Below are 26,402 nucleotides of genomic sequence, written 5' to 3'. Positions count from 1 at the left end.
AGTTGGTTTTGGTCCATGCAGCTGTATGGCTACTACTTCAAGTAGACAGGTAAAGTGAGAATGGAGGCTTTCAACTGCACACGGTAAAGTATCGCGATACCTCCTCCTCGACCAGTGACAAGCGGCTGAGAGATGTAAAACAAACCCAGCCGGTGTTAGCTCATTCAGCTGGGAGAAGTCCCCTGGTTGATGCCACGTCTCAGTAAGACAGAGTATGTCAAGCTTATGGTCGAGGAGGATGTCCCGGAGGAGAAGGCTTTTACCCGTGAGGGACCGAGTGTTGAGAAGCCTGATGTTAACTTCACTATGGTCCGTGGATTCAGTGATTTTAGCCGACCTAGCTATACTGACTAAGACAGCACGGTCCACTTTCCTGTCATGGTTTCTCCAAGGGTGACGAGATTTAGACCAGATGGTATTTATGGCCATGGAGTCGTCAATGTGCAAGTTCCGTCGGGACCCTCGGTGGATGTATCTGCATCAAGGAGGCCGGGCATGTTGTCATTTTTACATTTCAGGATGCTGTTGTACAATCTGGAAATGATTGTATTGTGCACTCCAGATTTTGTTAATGTTATAAATGTTGCCACAAATCCTAAATCCTTTAAATTCACATTTAGGTCCTGCTTAAAATAATTTCTGACCTGTAGGTTTCTAAAGAAGTCGTCTAAGCTTAAATCATATTTTCTTTTCAAGGTTTCAAAACATTGCAACACGTATTGCTTTAACAGTTGTCCCCTCCATGTCTTTTCAACCTGCCATGTAATCTGGACAGCACAAACATATTAATGGTCTCAGTTGAGCTGCGCAATAATAGTCTCATAGATAGGGATTGCCTCGACCCCCTTTATCTTTCTTTAATTGTAATGTTTATATTTGATTCTAGCTTTTTTCCTTTCCAAATGTATTTTGACAACAGTCTGTCCTATTTGATAAATTGTTTTTGGGGTATAAGAATTGGTAAGGATTGAAATAAAAACAACATTCGGGGAAGGATATTAAATCTTTTTGATTCAATCCTAGAAGGTAGGTCCAAAAAAGGTATCACATTCCATCTTTATATGTCAGATTTTATGAATACATTTAGGGGGCCTTAGTTAGCATCAAACATTTTAGTGAAGTCATGATGCATAACCACCCTTAAGTATCTTATATCAAATCAAATCAAATCAAATTTATTTATATAGCGCTTTTCACAACTGATGTTGTCACAAAGCAGCTTCACAGAATTCCAGTAAGACAAAGATTTGACATGAAATGTAAAAAACAAATGTAAAACCCTCAAGTGAGGGTTTTATACTGTCTGACTAACTATAATTGAGAGTTATACTGTCTGCATTTCCATTTTTAGCAATCCCTGATTTCAATTGGTGGGTCATAATTTAGAGTTAGCACCTGCATTTTGTTTCATGTTAATCTTCTTATACCCCAAAAAGGAGCTGTATTCTGATAATATTTTCATGATTTTAGGAAGTGCCTGTGTGGGGTTGGATATGGTTAATAGTAGGTTATTGGAAAAAAGTGTGAATTTTTGTTCCCCTCCTGTCTTCCTTACTCCAATTATATCTTGCCTCTGTCTGATCCATTGGCTTAACAGTTCTATGAACAATGAGAAGGGGAGCGGCGAAATGCAACAATCCTATTGTGTCCCGCGCTCCACTATGAATGATTCAGTGAGGTCTCTGTTAATTTTGATCTTAGCTGTTGGTCTGTTGTATAAACCTGAAATAATGTTGATAATAGATTTAGCAAAACCAAGATTTTCAAGCACTCAGTGTCCAAACTAATATTAGGATCTCTAATTTTTGTTTATCCACATGCCTCATTATGTGTAAAACCTTCCTAATATTGTCCTGAGTCTGTCTCTGTTTTATGAAGTCCGTTTGATCATCATGTATTAACCCTGGTATGATTGTTTCTAGTTTCTTTGAGATGATTTAAGCGAACAGATTATAATCAATATTCAATACACTAACGGGGCGATTGTTGCTGCATTCTAATTTATCCTTTGCTTCTTTTGGAATGATAGAGAGGGAGGGACAATTTTCTTTCCCATTACCCAATTATTTGTCTTTATATTCCTATATATATTCATAATTTAGAGCTCCAAATAACAAAATCGCCACCCCTCTTCGCCTCCTCGAACTGTGGGAAGACATGTTTAAAACCCAGCCTATTCAATTTTGCGTATTCATTATCAACTAAATGTGTTTCCTGCATTTGGATAAGGCTTTCCACCTTTTCACGGGATTATGTAAACCATTAATGGTAATAGATATCCGTTTCATTAATCTAAATTATAGACACTGTAGTTATTGTACACTGATTTATGGGCTCCTTGCTCAACCTAATAAACACTGAACCATATGAAAAATAAACATAAAAAAAGATCAAAAAACAACTGAGGTATTAACTTCCAGGGTAGAAGTCTCAGAAGTAGACCCTGATTCTCTTCTAAAGGCAACTTCTTCATCAGTCAGTGAAGAGGGCCTTTAAGGGCTGAGGCCTCACTGTTGAAAGTGCCTGCGAGAAACCTTATTTATTTTTTCATTATGTTCCCTAAATAGACTATATTCGTCTAAACCTCCATTTCCTGAAGTCATAGGTGCTATCCTCTTGAAGGCTCTAAGTTTTTCTTTTTATCTGGGTTTCTGCATCTTGTCTGCAGTGCTGCTCCCCAGTCCTCTGCCCACCTTGGTCCAGGTCAGCTGCTTAAGTTGTTCCAGAGCCATCTCTTGTTATTTAACGACATTTACCGCATAGCCTCTGCTAGACATGTCTTCAGTGGCTTCCATCACCGAATTGAGGATTTTTGTTTCGTCTGTGTATTGCACACTCAGCCAAGCGGGAAAAAGGGTCTGAAATGGGATCGGCTGTTCTTTCAGTATTCTCTGCATGGAGGGGTAGTCATGATCCAGATTCACTTGTCTGCCGTTCCAGGTAAATCCTTTTTTCTGCCATGCCTTGCGAAGCAAACGTTCTTTGGTTTTGAAGCTGAGTCACAATAAGGGATAGAGAGTGATGTGCCTATTCAATGCGAATGTCAAGCTCCTCTTAGGACAGCTCCAAATCTTCATGCAGTAACAAAATCACTCATTGTTGGAAAGTTCCACTCTGCTGTCTCTTGTAAACCGTAGATGCATATGTTCTCTCTTCTTGTATGGCTTTCTAAGTCCATTAATTTCTCCTCCACTTTTAACTGTACATTTATTATTTCCATGATGGCATCCTCTGTATTCGGAATCCTCTCTGCTTTCTCAATCCTCCCCTCAGCCTCGACCAGCCTGGCATTCATCTTGAGGATTTCTTCCTTTATTTCCCCCAATTGCGCATTATTTGCTTGGCAAAAGCCTCTTATTTCCTGTAATACCGTGTCCAATTCAGCCATATTTCGACAGATGATTGCTGGGATAGAATCATAAAGTTCATTAACAGTCTTTCAGTGTGTAAATTTGTAATGAGCACAGATTATATTAGCATTAGCCGGAAAGATAGCATTGTTTTCTGAGCTTTAAACCTCTACTAAATTGCCTCTTTGATGCGTCAGTTTTGGTGTATTTCGCTTACCCCCTTCCTTATTCACTTCTTGAAACAAATTTTCATCGTTTTAATAGGGTTAGATTTTCAATTTTGTAGGTTTCCTAGAGGGCTCGTTCACAGCGTGGCCATCACGATGACATTCCAACCGGAACTCTTGAGAATGAACATTTTAATATGTTTGCCACCATAGCAGGCACTAAATATGGGGTGACCATTAAAATCTCTGACGAATTCCGACAACTAGGTGTCAGTGTAATGAAATGACTTTCATCACATGAGGAAGAATCATTGGAGAAAAATAAGATTTCTTCTTTCAGGTTTCCACATCCTCTTTGTTTTTGGTTCTGTCTTGGTTTTTCTGTGATTCCTGGTTTTGTTTACATTGTCTCCTTGCACATTGTTAATCAAACCCCCCTAGTGTCATGTGATTATTTTGTCCTTGTTTTTATGTAGCCATGCCCCCTTACTAATGTGTCATGTGACGTTCATAGGTGTTTTTTTGTTTCCATAGGGCTTATAGTGATGGTTCCTTGTCTTTGTTTCTTGTTACCTATTTGAGGTCTTTGGCCTCTTGTGCTTGCTTCTTTCTGGTTTTCTCTTATGTTTTTGTTGTTTCTAGTTTACTCTACCTGGGTCCTTTGTTTCAAGTATATTTATAGTCCTGCTTTCTCTATGTTGGTTGTTTAGTGAATCTCTGTGATTCTGACATATTCTTATAAATTCCTCTTGCATTTTTTTCTGTGAGTTTGTATTTTATGATTAATTCTGAATAAATTTATGTTAGGTATTAGTTTAGTCTTGTTTTTAATTGTATATGTGCTCTGTTCTCTGTTTAATGTCTAGATTATTAAGCCTTGGTTAGATTAGTTCAGTCTCTGTCCAGTGTAGGTGTATGTGTATTGTTAATCTCATGCTTTTTAGGTTTCTTCTATACCCTGGTTAATTTAGTTCTTTGTCTAGTGTTTGTTTATGTCTTGTTTATGTTTAATACGTATATTTCATTGGTATACTTGGTCTTGATTTAGTTTTCCTCCATATCATCTCTTTACTCCTAAATTTAGTACGTCTTGCCTGTATTTTGTCTCATCTCTGTTTGATATAGTTTTAGGTTCTTGTTTAATAAAAACAAACAAACAAACAAATAATAAATATATTAATGCTTTGCATTTTCTCTGGCTGTATTTTTGAAAATTTGCTTCAAATTTGATCAAAAATGAAAATGTGTTTGCCTTAACATAGAACGCTTTTTGTTCAACTATTTCTTTTAATCAAACTTTGGTTTTCATCAAAAAGCGCTTTCTTCTAAATATGCAATTCAAATGCTCTTATGTATTTATATATATTGGATACCGCACATACGACTGCCATTATAATAAATGCACTCTCATTTGAGGGGTGCTGCCCACCTGTGTTGCCATCTTGCCATAGTCAATCCAGCGCAGTGTGGCAAAGTTGGTGGACTCAGCGCAGTTGAAACCGTGATTAAAGCCAGCATGGTAGCCATACGGGAATGTGATCATAAACTCTCCTGCTTCCTGGGTGATCTATACAAGACAAAAACAAATGGAATAACAGAGGTGGTCAACATTTTTCTCCATAAAATTAGTGATATTTACATTACCTTTACATTTATGGAATTTGACAGACACTCTGGGAATAAAGGTTAGTATGTAGTGCAGAGGGCCAGCATTTTAACCCTCTAGTATCACACCTGCTACATATTATCATAATAATTTCATTAATATGTATGCAATTGAGACCAATCTGACACAGCATGAAACAAATTATACTTCAGAAGCATTCAGTTGACTGTGGGGAGGGGGTACTGATATTTTCTTTACCGTCTCCCTTTTTATTCTCCATTTCTTGCCACCAATTTTTATTACTGTCATTCTCTATGCCTTTATCCCTGCACTATTTCTATCTACCTCCCCATCTTTCTCTCTTCATCTTATTTTCACTAAACACTTGTCTGCTTCTACCTTACCATAATCACTCCATATCCACCTCCCTCTTCTTCCTCTACCAGCCTTTTATCCCATCCATCTCTCTTCCTAATTCCTTTCATTAATTTCTACCCTCACTCCATCATTCTCTTTTCATCTACTTCACTTTCTGTATATCCCTCCCTCATATTTCTTTCACTCCCCATTTACTCTCCTACCTGTATTTCCCTGCACTGCATTTTCTATCCTACAATGTCATTTTCTTTCCTTCTCTTTTCCCGCCTTTGTCTATTCTACCTCCATATATTTTTTCACTCTCACCCCATTAGTTTTTTTCCTCAGTATATCTGCCAATACTTTTTTCCTTCAATTTTCTCTCCCTCTTCAGAACTCCTCTCCACTCACATATTCCCTCTTGGCTACACTGCTATATTATTATTTCAGGCAGTACAAGTGCAATTAGGTGTGGATATGAGACTGAAATTTGTGTTTGGAGTTGGCCAACCCCAGTAAATGAATCTTTTAATTTTGTTAGTTTTTTCAATGATGTTCAGATATGTGAGGGTCCCCACAAAGCCTTGGCTAAACAGCTGGTTGGCATCCATTAAAAACTGTTAGATTAATTGGGGCGGTATGTAAGGCATATATCTGCCCTGCGTGCCTCTCTGCTCACTCAGTCATCCAGCTCTATTTGCTATCTATAAACTCAATATTGTCTAATTGTTTATGCATTCAATTAGTTTTACATGGCTGGATAATATTTCTGTACAAGACAAAGTGTACAGTGTGATAGTAACAAATTAACTAAACAAACACCCTTGCTTACGATAAACACAAGACTAGACAAGCTAGTATTTGATGCACTGACATTTGCGCATATAAACACATACACACAGCATTGTGCAGAAGGTTTTGGGTCTTTTTTCCCCCAAAAAGGTTGGGACAGGGCCACATTTAGCACTGCAAATTATTTTCCATTCACCCTTATAGTGTTTTTAACTTTATAGTGCACTATATATTACATGTAATGGTCGAGAGGAGTCATGCTGTGTAATCCATGCAGTATTTGGACTTACCAGGAACCTTACCAGGAACCAGTACCTTGCCTTACCAGGAAATTCCTTGTAATTTCAGACACAGACACACACCCCCAGCAAAGCATAAGGTTTAACCCCCTGGTGTCTGAGGCCTTTCAGCCACGCCTGAGGTGATCTGACATGCCTTGATATTATAACAAATTTGTTCCCAAAAAGCTACATATGCTAATATTCAGCACAAACCCAGCAACAATGCGAGAGATGTATGGCATTCATCTGGTATTTTTTTTTCTGAACTTAATTTTTATTGTGTTTAAGTACTTTCACACATAATTTTTTCTTTTTCAGTTATAGTACATTCATTTTTAAATAAAATATATAAATGATAATATAACAAAAACAAGAAAAGGACAATTACATTGACCATCTTAAAGATGACATCCACTCCAAATTAAGTATAATCACACAAATTGGGTTACATTTTAAGATATATCAAAACAAACTAGAAATTGAAAGGCATTATATATAAAAAAAGAAAAAAATATATTTATTAATTAATAGTATGACAAAGGAAGTATATACTTGCATGTGTTGATTACATAGAGATTAATCTCACTGTATTAATTAATCTATGACTAGACTCCATCTCTTAGTAAATACCCTTTTTGGAGCCTTAATGAGTATGTTATTTGCTCCATTTGGTAAACATCCCATATCTTTTGGATCCATAAGTTATATGTGTAGGGGTTCTGATTTCATCGATTTAATTGTGTTACACTTTAAAGCTACAGTGAGTAATATTCTTAGGAGGTATTTCCCCTCTATACCGGCAGGTATTACTCCCAATGTTACCACCATAGGGTCTTGTGGGATGTTCTGTTGAAATACTCCTTTAAGAGCATCAAATATGATTTTCCAATACAGATGAACTTTGGCGCATAGCCAGAATATGTGAGTATGGTTTCCAATTTGTTCTCCACAATTTCTCCAGCATGAATTAGTGTGTGTTGTGTTCATCTTTGGCATTCGTGATTACTTTCCATTTAAATTCTCGCCATGTATTTGAATTTGTTACTAAATTTGCCTTTGTATATATCCTGCCATATATTCTTTGTTATATCCTTATTTAATTCTGATTCCCATCTTTGTTTTATATTTAAAAAATTATTTTGATTTATAGACAAAAATATTAAATATATTTTACAAATTATACTACTCCCCTGCATTTTCCAAATGAGCCTTGATGAGGTAATTTTCTATTGACTCGACCAGGTTGCCAGTTTGAGAAAAACTGAATGAACAGACAAGGAGACAGGTTTAAGAACTTTGGACTCTTAATAGCTAAGAAGAATGTGCCATAATGAAACAAAAAGTGTTCATCATTTCACAAAAACATCTATCTACGCTAGAAAAAGACAAAAAAGTGAACAAGTACCCACCATTTCCCTACATTTCAAGGCTGGTGTTACGTATTGATCACCATAAATGTCGTTTAGGAGGCAGAACTTTGTTTCTTATTCACAATTTTACATGTGTTCGTTTATGAGTCTTATTGGCTTTATTCACCAGCTTCTTAAATTGTCTGTTCCACCTTAAGAGCTGAAGCTAGCGCTATAGCATTTGAACCTTCCTGGAGAAACTGCTATTCCGGTAATGTAAATTTTTATGTATCTCTGTTGAAAGACCGTCTGCTTATTTTGTCTGTATATTCATTTCTAATTGTCAACAGAACTCACAAACTAAATGTATGTCAGGTCAGTTCGAGGTCAGTGCTTTATTAAAACATAATATTCTGTCCCTCATCTTGTATATCAAACTGGGACGTCTCTAAGGAAACAAAGCTTGCAGAAACTTAGAGTGATTATCTTATGCTTATGACATATAAACTACCCATAAAAACTCTCTGTGAAAACATCTTCTTTATCAACATTCACATAGTACTCTGTGCTGTTGTGGAGTTCCTTTAATGGAATCTTACACTGACGAGCTTTGGTGTCGCCATGCAGGAAATGACACAACTCTACAGCATGCTTTCCTTCTATCATCAAATTGCCCTGTGAATCTGTGAAAGCAAGGGACCTAATGTGTAAATTAGGAATGAAATTGTCATGCACAAAGGAGGGTATTGAGATAAGCATGTTAAATTTGCTACAAATTCCATCCAAAAAAAACACAGACCCACACACACACCTAGCCTGTTGAAGATTGAAAGGCTCACACTGACACTGAGTGGTTCCCCCACTTTTATGATGTCCAAAAAGTACCATTAAACCAAAAGATCACTCACCCTCCGCGTCGGACTCTTATCTTATCGGGAAAATCGCCATATTGCCCGACTGCCACTAATGCTGTTCCATTGAAACATTGGACATTGGACTTGGACATTGGACATTGGACTTCAACCCAGCCGGAACAGCAGGGACCAACAGTGCCCCCAAGTGGACATTTGCGAAATCATATGCCACAAGAAGCATTCTCTCTCTCTCTCTCTCCCTCTCTCTCTCCCCCAAAAGAGAATCACCTTGGACGTATGTTTTTTTTTTAATCCAGTTTTGTCAGATGTATTATTATCATTATTATTGTGTAATCTTGTGACAATACACTATTCTCGTGTGAATATACAATAAACATGAATCGAGTAACGTGAATCAGGGTACTATCACGAAAACCGATTTCTTTCTCAATTTAAAAGAATGGTAATTAATTTCTAATAGCTAGAATAGTTGGTGTAACTGCATCATTATACTCAATGTATTAATATCCAATAAGATAATACAAGATAATACCTCGTATATAATTGTATAAATGTTATCTGCCCAAGTATATTTTTTTTCTCAGGAAAACTTGAGACGGTCACGTTTACTTCCCAAACTCAGTAGCCAATCAGAGAACGGTGACCTCCCAAGTGGGCGTAAAGGCACCACATAGAAAGACGGGACCCGCTCTGAGAAGCTCTCTTCTCTTTTTGCTCTTGCTCTCTTGATTTTTGCCTCTCTTGCCTGTTTAACGTCTTGCCTTTTTGCTCTCTTTTGTTTTTTCCTATTTTTCTTCTCTGAAGCTGATGGAGCCGACTCTCAAGAAGACTCTGAAAGAGACCAATCTTCATGCGAACAAACAAGAGACGCCTTGGGTCCGTTAGCATTGCTTAAAACAGTGATTGAGCCAGAGATATACTTCGACTAGCTCTGTCAGCGAGTCTCAACTTATTTTATGTTGTCTTTTCTTATTGCCTAGTCAAAGCCTCATTCTTACGGCTGATCAAAGCAGGTGAAAACTTAGTTTTGGCCAGAATAAGATACTACCTCTGAGATTAGTTGATAGCTGGTATATCAGCATTATACTCTGACTTCTGAGGACATCGCTTCTGAAAATTTGAGGAACCAGCTAGCTTTCATTTCGACGCCCCCTCATTTCGGTGACTCTCCAGCTAGGCCAGTGGTTCTCTATGAAGGGAATCCCCGACTGAAGTCACACCGTTTACTCATCCTGGAGGGAATCTCCTCCATAGCAAGCCTATCTTCAGCTGTGACACTGGGAGGACAGAAAGCCCAGAACCGGAGAACGGAGATTAAACCTGCTGGACCCATCAGCTTGGTTATAACAGCGTCATGTAAGCTCATAAAATCTCATTTTCAGAAGCTGATGTCTAAAGTTACATATTAATTAACTTCATATAGCAACAGATATTAGTCATAAGTCATATAGCCTAGCTGATTATTAAGCCAGAAGATGGGTTTCACCTCCGTTGATCCCTTGGTTAACATTTAATAATTATGCTACATGTCAAATAATTATTATTCCTTTTCAATAAACCTCTCTTTGATTTGAAATAAGACTGTGTATTCATAAAAGTCTGAAAATCCTGAAACTCACTCCCTAGCGTGAACAGTATCCCAATTTCTGATGAAGTATTAATATCGTTAGCTAAATTCGGTAATAATAATAATAATAATTATAAGCGATAATCACCATTAAGCATAAATAATTCAAATACTGTTACCACGCTACATTGAAACCAAACAACAAACCATGTCTACCTTTCTGCTACTTTCCTTACTTTGCGAAAATGGCCCATGGAGTGGACCATTGTTCTAGAGGAGGAATGGTAGATGCAGTAAAACAACAGTGGTTTGTAAAATGCTTCTCAAATTACCAACTAAATTTTTCAAAGAAGTGTCTCACCTGTCTGAAGGTAAACTCAACAGGAGCCAATTCATATGAACACACAAATGGACATACAGAACCTGACATGTCTTTTGATCACCTACAAATGGATTTTATTGAATTAACACCATGTCTGAAAAAGAAATGCTTGTGACATGTTTTCAAAATAGGTAGAAGCTTAACCCACTACTCACCAAGATGTACTAACAGTAGAAAAAATACTGTTGAGGGAAATTGTTCCTAGGTTTGGTATTCCTAGGAAATTCTCATCTGATAATGGGCCATCCTTTGTTAGCAAAATTGCAACACAAATCAGCGAAGTAATTGGCATGCCACTACATAGCAAATGGCACAATAAAACAAAAACTGTCAAAGTGTGTCAAGAAACGGGGTTAAAATGGGTGGAAGCCCTGCCACTGGTATGCATGAGTATGAGACAAAGAGTGTCGTCCAAGACTAAACTCTCCCCTTCCGAGATAATGTTTGGCCGTCCGACATATACCCCTGCTGTGAAGCAGTTAGGAGAGACAGGCTGCAGTCTGTGCTTCAGATGAGAGTCTGATTAATTTTTTTGTCCAGGATTTTATTTTAAGATCTGGTGCAAATCTATGGTGCAAATGTGTCGTGCATGAATGGCAGGATTGTGTGAATGCTCGTTTGCTCGACCCCAGCCAAATGGCGGACTCTGCATTATTAATTACAGGGTTGCAAAGGAATGAACTTTTTCTGACAAATTTCCAGTAAACTACCGGTAACTTTCCATGGGAAATTTAGCTCTGGAATTTATGGGAATTTATTGGAAATAATAGGAAATATTGGAAAATTTAAAGGAACTATATCATACACTGTCATCAATGTACTGTGTTCTTTTTTTTGGTCAACAGCAGACATGAAGGCATAACAATACAAATAATAATTATGACACAGTTATTTTAGCAGAACTTTATAAATGCTTAATTCTTTCATTGAACAATTAAAGGTTCAATCAAAAAACAATAAAAAAAAACAACTCCTGCCCCTGCTAGACACCTCAATTTTAACATCTAATCAAATAAAGGTATTTTCCCACAAGCTTCTTAAGCCTGACCTCTGCATGCTCAACATTTTGGCTTAATAATTCCAGGGTTCTTACTGAACCTCTGTATCCCCCATGTACAAATAAATAATTAATAAGTGTTCATTCTCCGTTACAGAAACTCATTGAGGCAAAAAATGTAGGTAGCTAGCTTATGCTAGTCTTGGTAAGGTAACCACTTGCTAGATTGCTAAGCCTTGATAAACTAGTCTCTTAAATGATACTGATCATTAAGCTTTTCTGATTTAGCAGATAGCAAGCAACTGTGAGATTACATCTTGATTTAATAGTTGCTAAAATGTTTCAATGTGCTATTACTCTCAATAAAAATATGAACTTCATCAAAACCTACCTGAATTTGTTGCCTTTGGTGCATTCCTTTGGTGCAAATATTTGCTCTCAGTATGTGAGTGTAGAAATAATGTCTAGAAATAATATGGACATATGCTGTACATGTGATGAAGGAATGAACAGTGCATGCAGGGTGTGTGGTCTCAATAGCCCTTCAGTGTGTAATGTGCCATGTGCCTGGGATTGAGGAGCAGCTTTGCTATTCAACTGTTTTGGTATCATATCAAATTATTTTAGCAAAGATTATGCTTCAGTATATTTTTTTTTACAAACTATATGTACGTTTTTTGCCTTTAGCTTAGAATATTTCCATTAATTCATGTTAGTTCCAATAATTACCAGTTAATTCCCATGGTAAATTTCAAAACTTTGAAATTTTGCAACCCTAGTTCAATAAGAAAGGGACAATTTTCACCAACGAAGGTCAGAAAATCAACCAATAAATCAAGATCCAAAAAATAAATAAATAATAAATAAACTAATTCTAAAATTATAGCCAAAAAGCAATTAGTCTAGACAAGGGGTGTAAAACCAAATACAGAGGGCCGTGGTGGGTGCAGGTTTTCTTTCCAACCAAGCAGAAGCAACACCTCATTTCATAGATCTAGACTTTCAGTGGTGTGGGGCTTCTGCTTGGTTGAAAGGAAAACCTGCACCCAAACTGACCCTTTGTGGATTTGGCTTGATACCACCTAGTCTAAACTGACTAATCTCTCTCTCTTTCTTTCTGTCTTACTCTCTCTCTCTCTCTCCGGAGATTTGGCTCAAGTGGTGCGAGCCAAATCTGTATTTTACTCAGCAGCCACGTCAGCTAAAATATAAACAGCCCCAAACAAAAACATGTCACAAATAGATTTTCTAAACATTCATCTGATGTTATTTCGTCATTTGTTAGATTGTTTTCTTTTGTACCAAGGCAAACTTTGCAAGTTTTGTTTTATTTATAATAATATGAACATTAGCCAAAAAAATTATTAATCTAGATATACTTAACTACATCTATATTTGTCAATATCTTATATGTATATTTGTAAACTTATAAATGTATGGTACAACAACAAAAAAATAAAATTGTACCAATGTAGGGCAGAGGAAAAACCATCTTTCTCTCTCTAAGAACTCGTGCCTTTCTCTGCTTTGCCTCATTTACATAAGAAAGGGAAGCTAATAGTTCACTAATGGGCTGAAAGAGGGGTGGCCCATGTCCTCAGGTTCTGAAAATTTTAGCCTTTCTATTGTTAAAACACATGACAAAGTGTACGTCATGTCACTAAAATATCTACCTATTATTGAAACGCTTATATTTGCTGTGTAATACCAAGGTTGATTTCTCCATTCCACCTTAAATAGGTGAATATGCGAGGCTTTTCAAACACAATTCTAACTCCTTAATTTTTTTAAAACACACACAGACACACACTATGGAGAAACACCCAAACAAACAATGGTATTTACACTTTTCAATCATGTTGTTATTCACTTTATTTGTCCAAAATACAATAAACACTGTCCTGACACCTTTCAAATGTCACACAATCTATGGCATTTACTAAAATTTATACATAGGCGTCTGTACTTCTATATTTTTTTCAGAAATGATTTGCTGTTACCTGTTCAATTGCAGTTTGCTGTTACCTGGCCAATATTTCCTCTCATTTTACTCCATCTCTGGTCACGGGGACTTTTAGAAGGACAATGGGGCTTTTTGGGTCAGGTAAAATATAACATTAACTCTATTCGATTTCATGGCTGCAAGACATTATGTTTGTAGTCCTGTCAGCTGTGTGTTTGGACTGTAAAATGATTAGACAGAGGGCGGGATCACATTGTGGAGTTGGAATTTACTGTGGTAAAAATTACACATTTGACATGAAAAGAAAAAGCTCGGAAGACTTTCAATCAGCTACACAGAAATTGTGACATACTTGCAGAACTGTCTGTCACAAAATACACTTACCCTGTCAAAGGGAATACTGTATTTCTTCAAAATGGAGGGAGAGATGAGTGTCATCTTGTGCCGAAGAAAAGCATCACAACCCTGAGAGCTGCCAGGAAAAAACCCTATAGAAGAGAAATAGGAAAATGTTATTAAAAATAAATTTGAAAAAACTTAAATGAAGTTTTCTAATAAATAGAAAAAAAGGCAGGAAGAAAATGCCTGAGACAAAACTTGTAAGCCTAATGAATGATTAAATGAATGACCAAAGAGGAATGAATAATGTATGAAGGAGAGTGAATGTTCCGTTTAATTCTGTAGGTAATTGTGGGTTGTAGATTTTATCAGTAAGTCCTCTTCCTGCATCAAGCTGAGTACATGTCACGCCCTCGTCCTGTCAGGTCTGTTGTCCCTGCCATGTGCTCACTTAGCACATGGCTCTGTTTGTTATTGTTCATGTCCCCAACCGCCCTAGTCCCACCTTTGTTCCTCCTCCTCGTCTGTGTCTCATTTGTTACCCTGCCCTCTCATTATCTGTTCCAGATGTGTCTTGTCTGTGTCATGTATATAAGTCCCCTTGTCTCTCTTCCTCGTATCGGTCATTTGTTATAATTCCTAGTGATGTTGCTTCTCGTTTCTTTCTGTACCCGTGACTGTGGCTTCGGCGGCTTCCACGGCTGCTCCTGTCCCCGCGAAGGTGGCAAACCCAGCCGCTCCTGTCCCCATGAAGGCGGCGTCCCCTGCCGCTCCTGCTCCAGAGAAGGCTGCGTCCCCCACTGTGTCTGTTCCTGCGATGGCGGCGACCCACGCCGCTTCTGATCCAGCTTCTGTTCCTGCGCCGTCGGTGTCTCCCACCACTTCTGTTCCTGCGCCTGTGGTATTTCCCACCGCCTCTGTTCCAGTGCTAGTGGCCAACCAGGCTGCTTCAGTTCCAGTGAAGGCGGCAAACCACACCGCTTCTGCCCCTGTAACTGCTTCTGTTCCTGTGAGGGCGGCGACCTCGGCCGCTTCTGCCCCCGTGACTGTGGCTCCGGCCGCTTCTGCCCCCGTGACTGTGGCTCCGGCCGTTCTGCCCCCGTGACTGTGGCTCCGGCCGCTTCTGCCCCCATGACTGTGGCCCCAGCCGCTTTAGGTCCTGTCCATATGCTGGCCCCAAGAACTTCGGGGCCGATCCCCAGAACTGTGCCCAGGCTGGTTCCTCAGGCTTCCCCACAGATTTTTGACAGTCCTGGGTACCCTCCTGTTATTTTGGTTCCCATGTCTGTCCCTGTCCTGGTTCCTGTCTCTATTCAAGTCCCTGTACCTGTTTCTGTGTTTGTCTCTGTCCCTGTCACTGTGTTTGTGTCTGTCCCTGTAAGCGTCCTGGTCCCTGTTCCCCAGCCAAGTCCTGTCCAGTCCCCTGTTAATAATCCAGTCCAGTCCCCATTTCAGTCTAGTGTCTTGTCTCCTGTCTCTGCTGTCTTTTCTCCAGTCCTGTCCCTGTTTCAACCCTCTGTCCAGTCCCTGTTTCAACACTCTGTCCAGTCTCCAGTCCAGTCCCTGTTTCAACCCTCTGTCCAGTCTCCAGTCCCGTCCCCGTTTCAACCCTCTGTCCTGTCTCAAGTCCTGCCTTGTGTCCAGTCCCAGCACCCAGCCTCAGTCTAGTCACCTGCCCTGTCTCAAGTTCAGTCACCCGTCCTATCCCCCGTCCAGTCCTCGTTCCCATCCAGTGTCCTGTCCAATGTCAAGCACCCTGTCCTGTCCCCTGTTCAGTCACCTGCTCCTGTCCAGCCTTCTGTCTCTAGTCCCATTCTGTCCCCAGTCTTGTCTCAGTTTAATGTGTCTGTTCTGTCTCAATTCCCATCCAATGTGCAACCCCTGTCACCTGTTAAGTCTTGTGTTTCTACTCCTGTCCTGTCTAGTCTGTTCCAGTCCTTAGTTCCATCTCCTGTCCTGTCCCATGTCCAGTCTCTTGTTTCCGGTCCTGTCAAGTCCCCAGCTCAATTTCCTGTGTCTGTTCCTGCCTTGTCCTGAGTCCTGTCCCCCGATGGTTCCTTGTCTTAGTCTGTCTTGTTTTCCATGCTCTCACCTCCCCCCCCAGCTCCTGGGGGGGTCTAGGTGTACGCGCCCTGGGAGTTGCGCTTTCAAGAGGGGGCATCTGTCACGCCCACGCCCTCACTTAGCACATGGCTCTGTTTGTTATTGTTCATGTCTCCGTCATAGTCTTGCCTTTGTTCCTCCTCCTTGTCTGTGTCTCATTTGTTACCCTGCCCTCTCATTATCTGTTCCAGGTGTGTCTTGTCTGTGTCATGTATATAAGTCCCCTTGTCTCTCTTCCTCTTATCGGTCATTTGTTATAATTCCTAGTCATGTTGCTTCTCGTTTCTTTCCGCCAAGTCATGTTGTTTCACTTCCAGTGTTTCCGTGTCTTGTTGCTTAGTCCGGTATGTCTGTCTCAGTCGTTTCCTCCTTCCAAATCTAGGTTTTGTATTGTTTAGCTCATTAGTCAGTCCATTTCTTGTTTTGTTTCCCGTGTCATGTTTTCCAAGTCTGGTCTGTCTTTACTATTATTTGTTCAATTTGTCAAGTTAATCAGTCTACAGTCTAATTTGTCTATCTCCGCAGTTTTCCGTTGTTGTTATCCAGTCTGTCTATCTCCACCGTTGTTTGTCTTTGCTTTTGTTATATCTTGTTAAAATAAACGTCTGTGTTATTAGCGTGTGCGTCCGACATCCATGAATCGTGACAGTACGTGGGTCAGTGTTAGGGTCAATGCCTGTTTATGGACTCGAAATCATACAAAAATACCTCATTATTATCATTATTTACCTCAGTCACCTTCCACTCTAATGCAGTGATTCAGAGTCAAATTTCAGTCTCTTTTTGGACATGCATGTTAATCCAGAAATTTTTCAGATATTACCTGGAGAAGGTAATACAATTTTGCAAACAATTTTGTACCAGGCATTACCCAGACTTTATCCTACCAGCTCTCAAATACAAGGTCAGGGGAATGTCCAAGTTACCCCATGTGTGAAGAGATCATGTATTTTTCCAAAGAATTCACAGAGACGTCATGCTGCACCTGCTGCATGCACTTTGAAGCTGACCCATGCCTACAGCATGCAGAACATTTCATGTAGTTAGAACATGTCTGACATAGAAATTTCTGTCTGTATACTACATTTATAAAAGGTAAGGACCTGGACATTTACTAGAATTAATATATAAAATTGGGTCATGATAATTGCAGTATCAGGCTAACAATGCTATACCTGCTCTTGTTATGTAGTCCCTAAATGAAACAGCTTATGTTGCACACAGCAGGTCCCTCACAATGGATTGGCCATTTTTGAATCAGGTTTAGCACAGAATCTCCAGTACACACAGGGCAAGTAGAACAGCATTTTGTTGATAATGGAATCAACATTAATGAGGCAAAAACATTATCTGCAATGCATTCAATCTAGTCATTTGTGTTGTGCCTCTTGTTACTTATCTTTCTAAAACAACCAGGTAGAAATAAATTTAAATTGTTTTTAAAAAGGAAACACTTTAAGGTTTCTGAGGGTATGTTTATTATGTTTCTAGGGCAAAAACATGCTGAGTTGCGTAATTGTTTTTGCGCAAGTACTGATCTATCCTGCAGGCGGGCGGGAGTGCTGACTCCAGAGGGTTATGCATGTATGACACGGACCTGGAAATGGCGAAACATCAAGTATGGTGTCACACTTAACAAGTGGATACCAGCAATTTTGCCTACTGCCCTCAGCTTGTAGAGAAGGCGCATTAATTTTCCTGATGTTTTAGGTTTTTGCCATGGTATCATTTCAGTATCTGTATTGAGATATTTAGGCAAAAGGATTTTAATATTGGTCAAGACTAACAAATGAGATAATTTGGTGTTGTAAGTTGGTGGCAGCGGTCACACATATTGTCAAATTCAGATTAAGCTTAGCAATGTTAACTTGCACCTAATACTCTCTATGAACCAGCTTAAACTGAATAAGACGGTTTAGCACAAACTGAGCAAATATGGATGGAATTTTTTGTTCAATTATATTTCCTGAAAGTGAGCTGTACTTCCTGTTCCAACTGGTGTTTAATAACTATTTTGAGAGCAGAATAAAGAAAGTAGGAGGTAATATACTTTGGCCTCTGGTATTAGCACCAATTTCCAAAATATCAAGGGGAGATTTTGGAGGAGTATTGGGATGTCTATAAAAGCGTTGATTTGTATGTGCAGAAATCAGACTTTAGGGAAGGGAAATTTGGTACAAAATTGTGATAAAGACAGTGCCATCAGCATATAGATCATTAATATTTTAATGCCAGCTAAGAAAAGCAGAATCTATAATCAAAGGAGGGAATAAAGAACTGACAGTAACCAGCATGTGGATGGATAAAGATGGAAGACCAAAATGAAGCTGAAACTGGCAAGACCACCTAAATGCTTAAGGCTTTGAATAAATACTTTACACATTTTGGGTATTTATTGTTCAAAATATAATTGGACATACAGTAAACAAAAACAAGGGAGCTAATTGAAAGGTATAGAAGAACTGGAAGTATATCCATTTTAACCTAACTGTAGGCGCCAGATGCCTATTTTGTGCCTAGTTTTTGAATTTGCCTCATATTATGTGTATTTCATATTTCGTAGTATAATGTCATATTGATAAGGTATTTGATTTAAATTCATGCTTGACATATTTAATAATTTAAGTTAAAAACATACATAAAGGGTTAAAATGTGGATTTAGAATAATTACAGGAAGTTACATAGTTGACCTTTAATCACGCAAGGTGCACACTGCACAGGAGACATTGTGGTTAGATTGACACGGGAGAAGGAAGGTTGGTGCCTCACGGTTTTCTGACCGTGCCGTGGCTGTAGTCATGCTGTGGAGTGACTATAATTTACATTAGTGGAAGCTTAAGAGGCACAGTTTCATTTGTATTCATTTTTGTTATCCTTTTTGTTTTAAATAAAAATACAAAATGTGACTTAGGTTGAGGATATCGTTTTGTTTTCTTTTTGGATCCTGAAACACGCGTCAGCCACAAAGCTCCAACCTAGAAAGATTTTGTTTAGAATACCCTACACTAACAGACCTGGCCAATTAATTATTTGGGAAGGGAGGACTGATGAGATAAATCTTATTTCACCTGGGACAGTAAAGATAGAAAATTATATTATAAATGTTCTGTATGTAACACCAAGAAATTTGAAACTGTGGGAAATAATATGGAAATAAATCATTAGCTCTAATGTTGACAGGGAATTTTAGTGGATTTATAACCTGAGAAGAAACTGTAAATATTAATGACTTGATGACCCTGTGGTAACAAGACATCAACTGAATTAATTAGATAAAAGCACACTGTCCGCATAAAGGGTTATATGCTCAAGCGATATATGTTTAAGCCAGGGTTAATCCCCAGAGTCTGTACAAATAGTCCAGAAAATACTACAACAGAGCCCATTAGTCTTCACCAAAGCTGAGGCGGACATATAAACTTAGCACAAAAAGTAAGGAAATTTGTATTTGGTAGATTATTTCTTCATTGTAACAATGTTTCTTGGCAATAAATCTTATACAGTTGGAAAGCCTGTTAATTCCACTTTTAAATGGTGCCACATTTGTAAGGAACATGCATATGTGGGATGAGCAGTACAGCTGAGTATGTGTGTGGCGCCCATGAAAAATGTGCTTAGTCCTTAGAGCCCACGATATGGATTTGCCAGGAATCAAGACAAAAGTATTCAGCCAAACTGAATAAAGTCACTGATTCCTCATTTTGCTTATAAGGAAGAAGTCAGAATACATTTTTTTCTAGTATCTTGGTACATCATTTCATTATATATCAACCTACAAGCAAACCAGGCACTGTTACACATCTATGCTAGATTACATGAAAAATAATCATAAAAACACTGGAAGCTTCCAGGGTAAATAGTGCCAGTTAAAGAAGGCATTAATCGACTTATCTGGTTAAGGAAACACACAAATACAGGGTAAATATTCATCAAGGAAATGAAATATAAAGTGGTTTCTTTCTTTAAAATACTGTAGCTTTAAAATAAGCAGAGATGACATTAATTAATTCACATGGCTTCAGACTACACGTCTAATACTTTAGATCACTGACCAATTTTCAATCTATTAAAAAGATAACGATTGTGAATGAAATAAGTTTAGTAGTTTTGACCCATATTTTCCCCTGTGGGAAATTTGAAGACCAAGCATCGCCAGTAAACACATAAAAACAATGCATTAATTCGTACAAATCTAGGTTGGATTACAAATGGGATTCATGAATACAAGAAAATTTTTAACATGTTATAGCCTTGATTAAAGAAGGAATCAGTCTAATCTTAGACTTGGGAATACATACAAATTTACAAGAATTTTAACAGAAAATACAAAGAAATTGGTGTGGCCTTGTCCCTCAGGGCATCCATTGAGGGTGCTTTTGTTCCACATTGTTCCTGAAGTTTTATTCTTAAAATAAGCGTTCTTTTGAAAGATTTCTTGTGTTTTCCATTTTTAAACTCTTGAAATGTACACTCTGTTACATTGCACATAGGGAGAAAAACTTTAAATTAATCATGTCATTGGTTTAAGTTGATCAGAAAGACAGAGACCATACTGCAGACTCTTTGGCTCCCTTCCGTTGATTGAATTATCTTAAGGTGTGAAGAGGGTCAACAAAAGGATTGTGTTGCCACTTTCACAGTCTTATTGAAATAAACAAAATTAACTAAAGAGAGGATCTGGCTGGCATGAAAGAGATGTTGCTTGATTATCCTGAGTCCACTACACACCTCACTCCACAAAGTGGAAGCCCAATAGCAAAAAGACAAGACTCACATAACCACCACACTTATACAGTTAGTATATGTGTAATTTGAATCTACCAGGCTTTAACTCATTTTGGCAGGACCGCAGTTCCATTCAAAGTATCTCCAACTTGATGGGGTTTCAGAATTGGAGACAGATGTGTGCCAAAGATCTCAGAGAAGAAAGGTGACATGAACACTGTGGGAAGAGAGTCTTCTGCACGTTCAAGGATTTCCTCCTTGAATATTTTTTCGTCAGAGCTCAGCATTTTACAAATTCTTTACAGATCTATTATTCATTTGTCCATATCTGTGGCTGCAGTTTCAACGTCCAAAATTTTAGAGTGGAGAGGAGAAGACATCTCCACGCTCTGAGTTGGGTTTCTAGCTGGACTCTGAGCGTGGAGATCTACTCTCAAATGATTGTGGTTATATCTTCTTTCAGAGCAAAGATTACTTGCCTCACTTTGAGTAGGTCTACTAGCCTCCTAAATATTTAATGACAAAAAACTCTGATAATATATCTGATTTATATATACGGAACAAATCTGACATTTACAGGTCAATGAAATGTTCTTTTGGTAACCATTTCCGGCACCTTTAATTTTATGCAATTAGAGCAGGGGTTACCCAACCTTTTTTAACCATTATGGGAAGGTGGGTGGGGAGTTATGAAACCATAATGCAAACAAATAACCCAGCCATGAGACATTTGTCTGAAGCAGAAACACTACACCAATTCTTGTGCTTGGACTAGACTCCTAAAATTCCTACATCTATTTCAGCTGATTCAGCTGTATATCACTGTGTATAAGAGGATCTGCCACATCTTCTGAATAAAAACAATTAAGTTTGTTGTTCATGTTGCCAGGTACAATACTGCTATATATGTGTTATGGCTATTTTAACCCATGCTTCCTATCACCTCCACAATAAAGAAAGCAGTGTCAAGTTTCTAAACAATTAAACATGTCACATCAAACGATTTTGAATAATTGTTGCGTACATTATTTAAGTATGCAGAAATTGACTGGATTTTCCTTGTTAAGTGACCTCAGACTGAAACAGCAATAATAAGCCCATTGCTGGCTTTACTTTCATTAATCAGAGATCATTTAATTACTGGTCCTTGAATAATTCAATTTAAGATATATTAACACAAGGCCCTTTTTGATTTGCAGAGATGATAAAAATAAAAAGATGAAGAGAATCAGACAGAGCCAGATATTAATTCGCATTAGGATGCAAACAGAGGTCTAGATGCCACATACCACGTTATTTAAATATGTGGACAGTATCTGACAAATGAGAGTGATATTTCAAAATTATGATGTGTGGGTGGTGGGTTAAATTTTTTTAAGTACAAGGCCAATAAGTTAATTCATGTGCATTTAAAGAGAGCTACAGGGAGGGAGAGCTATGGGAGCTCACTGACTGGTGATGTGACATTGAAATACAGTATAGAACCTTAGTCTTGTTTCACTTATTTTCTAACTTTTCTGATTCTCTAGCACCAGTGTGTTCCGCAATCCTTATTATCCTTCATTTGTGCCACTCAGCCTGGCAGTGCAATCCCAACCTACACAAGAATATTATTATTATATTACGCAGTGTCTCCTGCTCATATGCCTTGCACTTCCATAACATCTACATTGTGTGAGAATTGCTTATCTTATATGACATTATCTAATGTGATTTTTTATGGATAAAAACTACTTTATAAAGGTCAGTCAGCTTTATTGTCATCAGATATGTTGTGAGGGAGAATGAAATGCAGTTTCTCCAGGAAACAGTGCTAAAATTAGTTCAGTCTAGAAGCATAGCTGTAAGTTCCCAAATGCTTTCAATTTGTTAAAAGACCACTGACAGTTGATTGCAGAATATTTATTACCAAAGAAATTAAACAACTAGACTTATGTGGGATCATGTCACGGTACCATGCTTGAATTCACTGAGCTCCTGAGAAACCCCCATTCTTTCACAAATGTTTGTAGAAGCAGTCTGCATGCCTTGGTGCATAGTTTTTTACACCTTTGACCTTGAAAGGGATTGGATAACTGGGCGCAAGGCGGGAACACACCCTGGAGGGGGCTGTAACCAATTTTTTAAAAATTCTTTCCATTTTCTTTCAGTCATACATTATCTCCCATCACCCTCAAATTTTCAGTTGATTTCATCATCTCGCTCTTCCATCTTTCTTGTCCAGTGTTTTATTGTTTTTTTTTCCTTTGAATTTGAATTGTACCATTTCTCCTATAACATTTTGGACTGTTTTAGAGATCACACATTCCCTGTGTTAAACACCTCTGATAAGAACAGCTGTTAACTTTGTAAAGACAGTGCACCAGGAACTCAGATGATGTTTACGACAGTTCCTGGTGCTTCCAGATCCCGTTTAGGTAAAGATCAATCCTTGTGTGAAGTTGTAAAATGGGTATAAAGATGTGTGCCCCTTACAAACCATTAGATCACTCTGAGATTCAGCCTGTGACCAGATCATTCTGAGATCAGTCTGAGGATCAACCAGAGCGCTCAATAAACAGCATTATATCCACATTGAAACCACCAGAAGACAAGTTTACAACACCAGCAATCCCCTCTCTCTCACTTCATCTCTCCCTCTTCTCCCTCTTCTAACATTTTCACTTTCTGGATGTACACAGCCAGGCAGAATGTGTAGAGCATCTGCCATCTGTGTGTTTTTTGCACGATGTGGGCATTAAAGGTGAAGAAAAGGTGTTACAACTGCAATATTCTAGAAGATAGATCACTTCTTAATTTTTTTTGTTTGTTTTTTAATCGTTCATTTCAGTACTATGTGTGCTGAAGACTGAAGAGATATAGGCCAGCAGCAGGACTAAAGTTCCTGATGGCGGTATATTTACAGGGGCTTTTTATGACAAAAGCTCAGTGTTCCATTTCATGCCAGAGCTCTGGTCACAGCAATGACACCAGCCATCCTCTCTAATTTCTAAAGCAAGTGTAAAAAGCCAGAAAAGTGACAGCAAAACATTACCTTGCGCAAGTCTTTCCAACCTCTTTCCATGTTCCGGAGGTATGGCATACCTGAAGAAGAAGAGAGATGCATCAATTACTGAGCTGAATAGAATAAAGGAAGAGAAATTTAAAGAAAAACAATGGCAGCTCTGCTTACTAAATCATCTAATCTTTTTTGCTAAGAAAACATAGTAGTACAAGAATGTCACTGCTTACCTAACCATTAAAAATGTTAAACCAAAAAAGGAGGAAATATCTGCTGCTATTAGTGTCTAAGACCCAATGCCAAAATTGTAAATTATTTATTGTAAATTATTTGTTGTTGACCTTGAACTTTCTGCTTTCAGGAAATCTTAAAAAAGACAAATGTAATCAAAAATCAGATTCATTTATACTAATCCCTATACAAATAATCTATGTGCTAGTTCAGTCCACGCTCTGGTTGAGGGTTTGATTGGTGTCCTGGATCGCTTGTAGGTGAATGAAAGGGGTTAGTGAGTCCATGAATTAACTACCTTTAATAAACTGGTGCGCCATTTGAGACGGTAGAGGAATAGTATTAGTTTGAGTAAATTGAATGTCTTTTTATTATGATGACAGAAATTAAAGTGTGATTGATAATTTGAGTATTTAGATGACACAGCGATAACGGGGGTCATGATTGCGCAATGCGATAAAGTCAGAGTTGGTCTTAAGAGAGCCAAGATCACTGCGCCAGCGGAAATCAAATTGATCAAACTACTGATAGAATTTTAAAGTATCACCAAAATGTAACAATGCAACAATATATGGAAAGTGATTAGTAACAGAATGATAGATGAGTAGCAGCCTTGAAAGTCGAGTACTACAGAGGGGCAGCGTTAACAAAGCCAGATCTCCTTCGTTGGCAGGTTTGCCATGATGGTGCCTTTCCAATGGCATAGAGGGAATTGAGAATGGAAGGGTGATCTAGAGGGATGACAGATGAGGCAAAATAAGAAGCCCAAAAAGGGGCAGCACTGCAGGAATGGCGAAACAGAAAGAAGGCAGTTTGTCACACAGGGGCAAACACTGAAACAGACAAAATCCAAAAGGTGCTGAGGGGCTCAAGCATAGTGGCAAGGTAGAAAGTTGACACAAGGATAGCGGAGATGCCTAGATGGTGAAAAGCAGGAGCCAGAGAAGAGGCAGCATGTGAGAGGGTGAATTGAATTTGAGGTGGCGTCAACTGCCAGAGTGCTGGTCTAAGGCAACACCTGAGGAAAGAGCATAAGCTAAAACTTGGGGGCTAGGAGCAGCGTGTTTGTGAAGATGAGAGATCAGGTTGAAGGCCTACAGTCTCTGAAGGAATCATTGCAAACAGTTTCATAAGAGGCAAGTGAGGTGCAGTCACTAGCAGAGAGATGAAGGATGAAGGTCCTCGGTGGCATGAGCTGGAAACATAGAAGGCAAGAGCAATATGGCTGCCAAGATGAGAATGGGACGAAGGTCCACGGCAGTAGAGTGAGGGCTGAAACTATAAGATAGGAGCATTGTAATCGGAAAGGAGAGAGGCTGGGCCAAAGGTCTGTTGGTAGGAGAAAGCACGAGCTGCAAAGCTAGGGCTGGGAGCAGCTTAGCTGCAAGCAGGGAAGCAGAAAGTAAGATCCAGCATGAGAGTGCAAGCCATACAGGGTGCTGTTTGTATGTGAGGGGGAAGGCATAGGGATGAGGGTCCACAGAAGCTTCTGAGGAGAGAGCACAAGCTGCGAAATTGGAGGCAGGCGCTGTATCCGCAAAGCTAGGGGTTGGGACGAAGGTCCGCAGCATGAGAAGGGCTGTAAAGGAAGAGTCAGGATGCAGCGAAACCGCAAGGGGAAGGGGATTAGGATGAAGGTCCACATCAGGAGAGAGAGTGTGCTGTAAAGGAAGAGGCAGGGTGTGGGACAGCCACAAAGGTAAGAGGATTAGGACATGGTCCGTAGCAGCACCAGAGAAGACAATGAGTTGGAAAGTCAGAGACTGGGAGTAATGCAGCAGCAAAAAAATAAAAGGTGGGGATGAAGGTCCACCAAAACACCTGAAAACAGAGCAGAGGCTAGAAGCTGTACAGTGTGAGCAGCACGGCTGCACAGGTCTGGTACAGTAGTCTACAACAGCATCTAAAAAAAGAGAGCGCATACGCTGGAAGCCAGAGGGTGGGCGAAGCACAGCAGAAGAGGAGTTGGGATGTGGGCCTGCAGCAGCACCTGAATAGAAAAGTGGGCATTGTAAAGTTAGTGGCAGGGTATGGCACAGCCACAAATTGAAGAGTTTGGGACGAGCATCTACAAAGTACACATGCTGCCTATGTAGAGGCTGGGAGAATGAGATGATAGGATGAGACCAAATCTAGGATGAGGAAGCTGTGCAGCGAGGAGACTGCGTTGAGTGACTAGAGGGCCGGGCAGGAGGCAGGCCTGCAGCAACAACCTGTAGAGGGGGTGTGAACTCGAAAGTTTGATGCATGGAGTGGCAGCTGCCATGGGGTAGAGGGTGGGATGATGGACTGGGGGGGGGGGGTATAAGATGAAAG

The 26,402-nt window shown here is 39.1% G+C and overlaps 1 protein-coding gene across 3 annotated transcripts in view; it reads right to left on the bottom strand.

The window, feature by feature from the left end:
* kdm4b (lysine (K)-specific demethylase 4B) overlaps nt 1-26,402 on the bottom strand; it is a 170,214-nt gene that overhangs the window by 83,298 nt on the left and 60,514 nt on the right. For all 3 annotated transcript variants that reach the window (XM_066647154.1, XM_066647155.1, XM_066647156.1), the window contains exons 6-8: nt 23,889-23,938; nt 14,071-14,174; nt 4,947-5,084 (exon numbers count right to left, since the gene is read on the bottom strand). In XM_066647154.1, coding sequence (XP_066503251.1) covers nt 4,947-5,084; nt 14,071-14,174; nt 23,889-23,938 — 292 coding nt within the window. The remainder of the gene's footprint in view (nt 1-4,946; nt 5,085-14,070; nt 14,175-23,888; nt 23,939-26,402) is intronic.

This window comes from Hoplias malabaricus, chromosome 16, assembly GCF_029633855.1.
Source record: "Hoplias malabaricus isolate fHopMal1 chromosome 16, fHopMal1.hap1, whole genome shotgun sequence".
Lineage (NCBI taxonomy): Eukaryota > Metazoa > Chordata > Actinopteri > Characiformes > Erythrinidae > Hoplias > Hoplias malabaricus.
Note: the sequence above shows the minus strand (reverse complement) of the source record. Positions and strands in the feature narration are given on the sequence as shown.